The sequence below is a fragment of the Neomonachus schauinslandi genome, chromosome 11 (genome assembly GCF_002201575.2).
Source record: "Neomonachus schauinslandi chromosome 11, ASM220157v2, whole genome shotgun sequence".
Lineage (NCBI taxonomy): Eukaryota > Metazoa > Chordata > Mammalia > Carnivora > Phocidae > Neomonachus > Neomonachus schauinslandi.
In genome coordinates, this window is record NC_058413.1 from 13,903,351 (window position 1) to 13,907,689 (window position 4,339).

A 4,339-nucleotide genomic window follows, 5' to 3' on the forward strand; every position below is an offset into this window, starting at 1 on the left:
CATTTGTTTTATGGGTTGTATGAACTTATTTGTAAAACAGATTTCAGGTATTTTTGAAGATATTAGGTATTGTTCTGTAGGCTGGAAAGTGAATTCTAGAAAGAACAACTTACAAGTAGATAACTAATCTAGGTTCTATATATTTTTTTGTGGGCTTGCTCTATAATATAGTCATATTTTTTGCCAATAAAATCTTACAGATTCTTGAGAAAAGAAAACAAATAAGAAAAGATTTGGTTTTGTTGTGTAGCATTCTTTCTGATGGGTTGAATATTTCCTTTGACCCATCCTGAAGACCCTCAAAACCCCCATACCACACACACACACACAGACAAAATGATCACACATGCATAGGAACAAGTATACACACTACAATTCTATACTTTTAAAAATAATCCAAATATTCTTTGGAAAATTAATAGGTTAAACCAGGTCAAATCAAACTATAACTAGACAGACTTAATAGTCTATGAAAAAGGCAGAATGTTTTCCCTTGATATTCCACAGGTTTTCATGGATCCATGAAGAAAAAAAAGTAATTAGATGTGTGAAAAGTTGTAAGAGTGGAAATATCAAAAGAAGCTTTCCTGACATTAAAGACAAACACTATCTCATTTATGGCTTTTCCTGGGCTTCTCCTTGGCTCTGGGGCAGGAGTAATTCACATTTTTTTTATTCTTATGTTAATCCCCATACATTACATCATTAGTTTTAGATGTAGTGTTCCATGATTCATTGTTTGTGCATAACACCCAGTGCTCCATGCAGAATGTGTGGGGCAGGAGTAATTCAATCGAGAAAACTCTGTGTGGAAACAATGCAATCATTTTGCTAAGAAAAGTCAAGTGCTTTGGCACAGAGAAATATCTACACAACTGGGAAGCAAGACACAGAGCTGACTGGATTATGTGATTCAAAAGACAAGGGATAAATGAAAATGAAAATGGTAGCAACTCCAAATCCAGAAAATAAGTAAAAAGACATAATAAGTGACTGAGAGTCTGCCAGTTTTCATTCCCTCTCTGATAGCTACATGGAATGTATGTTGAATTTTTAACCTTTCTTACATTACATATATTTTTAAAATTTTATTATGTTATGTTAATCACCATACATTACATCATTAGTTTTTGATGTAGTGTTCCATGATTCATTGTTTGTGTATAACACCCAGTGCTCCATCACCAGGCTAACCCACCCTCCACCCCCTCCCCTCTAGAACCCTCAGTTTGTTTCTCAGAGTCCATAGTCTCTCATGGTTCATCTCCCCTCCAATTTCCCCCCTTTCATTTTTCCCTTCCTACTATCTTCTTCTTTTTTTTTTTACATATAATGTATTATTTGTTTCAGAAGTACAGGTCTGTGATTCATGATAGTTCATAGCCTAAGGAGAATTTCTGGATATGTGAAAGCAAAGTATAAAGTCCAATAAAAAGAGAAGATAGATTATTTGAATTTAATTCATTAATTGTTTGTTTCTTAATTTGTATGGGTGTATTGCTAGAAAATAGATTAAAAAAATAAAGATATAGTACATCTTTGACTGAGTTGACTCAATCAAACTGGAAAAACATAAGAAAAAATACTAACATGGGGCACAGGATTATTTTAAAAGGAGTAAATGTACGGTTTTGTAACAACAAAAGAACAGGGAAAATCAGAAATACTTCTGGTCTTCCATGAGTTGGCAAAATCTTCTGGAATAAGAAAATATCAGGAATGTGACTTATATGTAAGACATGAACACTAACGCATAATGGGGGCAACATTATAAGCAAAAAAGATCGAAGAAACAGTCATAAAGATGATAGACTTTAGAGTATGTTTGGAGAATGTAGAGGAGTCCAGTGTAGCTGGTTGAAACCATCAAAGCAAAGGGAAACAAATGAAGAAAGGTAAGGAAAGAGGAAAAATATAAAACATGTTTCTAGTAGCCATATGCCCTAGCTAAATCTTCACGTGTTAGCCAAAGTAGTATTACAACTTTATAATGTACAAATTACACATTTCATAAATATTTGAAAATGGGGATACATATATAACTAAAACAAATTGCCAAGACACCAAGATAAAAATGTACCAGAGTCAGTAATCGTCCAGCTCTCCCTGACCTCAAAACCTGTCATTGTAACACCATACTTTCTACCAATGTAATGCCTTCTGAGATTAGCAAGTTGAGCCAAAACCAATTTTGATAAACAAGTGAGAAGTTTGGATTTTATTCCAAGGAAAATAGGGTTCCATATACATTTTTGGAGAGGCCTGTGCTATGATTAGGCATGTGTTTTAGAAAGACATTTCTAGCATTCCTCAAAGCCATTCAACCACATCTAGAACTAGTTGGAAACTTTAGCATGCAGATGGTAATCTGAACTACAGTGACTTGCTTCTTTGACTCATAAAATGTTAGAGATCATTTAGTCCAACTCCCTAAAGAAAGCTATATGTTTTCTATAACATCTCAAATAATAAATGCTCTAGGAAAACAGGGTCAGAACTGAAATGAATATCACTTTTACCTGAATTTTTTTTTTTAGGATTTTTTTATTTATTTGACAGAGATAGAGAAGAGAGAGCACAAGCAAGGGGAGTGGCAGTAGGAGAAGCGGGCTCCCTGCTTATCAGGGAGCCTGTGTGGGGCTTGATCCCAGGATTCTGGGATCATGGACTGAGCCAAAGGCAGACACTTAACCAACTGAGCCACCCAGGTGCCCCTACCTGAATTTTGAGTGGGCCATTTTAGACCATACTTTCCACATGGCAATTCTCATCTCCATGTTTCTCAGGGTATAGATGAGAGGATTCAGCATGGGGGCAATCACAGTGTAAAATACAGAGATTTCCTTATCCTTGTTCCCACTCCCTGCAGGTAGAACATAAATATAGATACAAGGCACAAAGAATAAAATGACCACCATTACATGAGAGCTGCAGGTTGAGAGAGCTTTGCGTCGCCCTAGAGAGGAGCAGGTCCTAAGATTATATAATATGAGAATGTAAGAAGCCACCAGGACAAGAAAGACAGCAACCACCACCATTCCTGAGTTTGCAATCATTAAGATATTAACAACATAAATGTCTTTGCACACCAGTTTCAAAAGAGGCTTCACATCACATAGGTAGTGATCTATTTGATTAGGACCACAGAAGGGTAAATTGAGTACCATGAGCAATAGAGCAACAGAGTGCCAAAACCCCACACCCCAGGCCATGAAGATCAACATGCTACACCTCTGCCGGTTCATGATGACCATGTAGTGCAGGGGCTTGACAATGGCAATATAGCGGTCTAAAGCCATGGACACCAGGATGAATATCTCTACACCTGCCAGCAAGTGGGCAGTGAAGAGCTGGGTCATACAGTTGTTATAGGAAATATTTTGTCTTGCTGAGCCTAAGTCCCTGATTAACCTGGGGACCACAGTGGAGGTGTAGCAGAGGTCCATTAGGGAAAGGTGGCAGAGAAAATAGTACATTGGTTGTCCAATTAGATGGCTGCAGGTGATTGTGAGTAAGATAATGAAGTTTCCCATTAAGATTGCCAAATAACAGAACAGGAACAAGAAAAAGAACAGTAGCTCCATTTGCTTATTTCCCCACAGACCCATGAAAACAAATTCTGTGACATTGTTCTGATTGTCCATGAGGTTGAGGTGATTCCAGAGACACAACAGAAACTTAATTTATCTGAAATGATACAGAACATATGACATCTTCAATAACACTTTTTAATTTTTGGAATATTTATAAATTGAAAAAAATGATGTAGGTTATAAAGACTTTGTTACAATCTTTTAAATCCTTGCAGATCAGGGGCATCATATTTCAAATTATATTTAATGAAAGCATGTTTTATGTCTGAAACTATTGTAAACACTTTACATGCATTTAATTCATAGCAACCCAATGGTTACTTTTCTGATACTTATTTTACATACGGGGAAACAGAAAGATAGATTGATTCAGTTACGTCCACCAAATCATTAAGGTGTTAAGTAGCAACCTAAGATATGAACCTTTATCAGATGCCGTTTCCATTCTCTTCACATTTATGCCACATTACCTACTGAGCAAATGGACTTCCAGCTGTTTTCCACCATCTTAAAAGATATGGGTCTTACTCCATCTCTGCCATTAACTACCTCTATAACTTTAAACAAGTCCCATCCTTTCTCTATTCTACATACAATTTATTTGTGTGTGTTGCATGTGGTTGTCATATTTCTTTTTTATTTCAATTTTTAATTTAAATTCCAGTTAGTTGACATATATGGTAAAATTGGTTTCAGATACAGAATCTAATGATTTGTCACTTAACATATAACACTCAGTACTCATC

The 4,339-nt window shown here is 36.0% G+C and overlaps 1 protein-coding gene across 1 annotated transcript; it reads right to left on the reverse strand.

Moving 5' to 3' along the window:
• Positions 1 to 2,714: 2,714 nt before the first annotated feature.
• LOC110576093 (olfactory receptor 4P4-like) lies at positions 2,715 to 3,644 on the reverse strand. The gene has a single exon (XM_021685191.2). The coding sequence runs from the start codon at positions 3,642 to 3,644 to the stop codon at positions 2,715 to 2,717; it is 930 nt and encodes a 309-aa protein (XP_021540866.2).
• Positions 3,645 to 4,339: the final 695 nt, after the last annotated feature.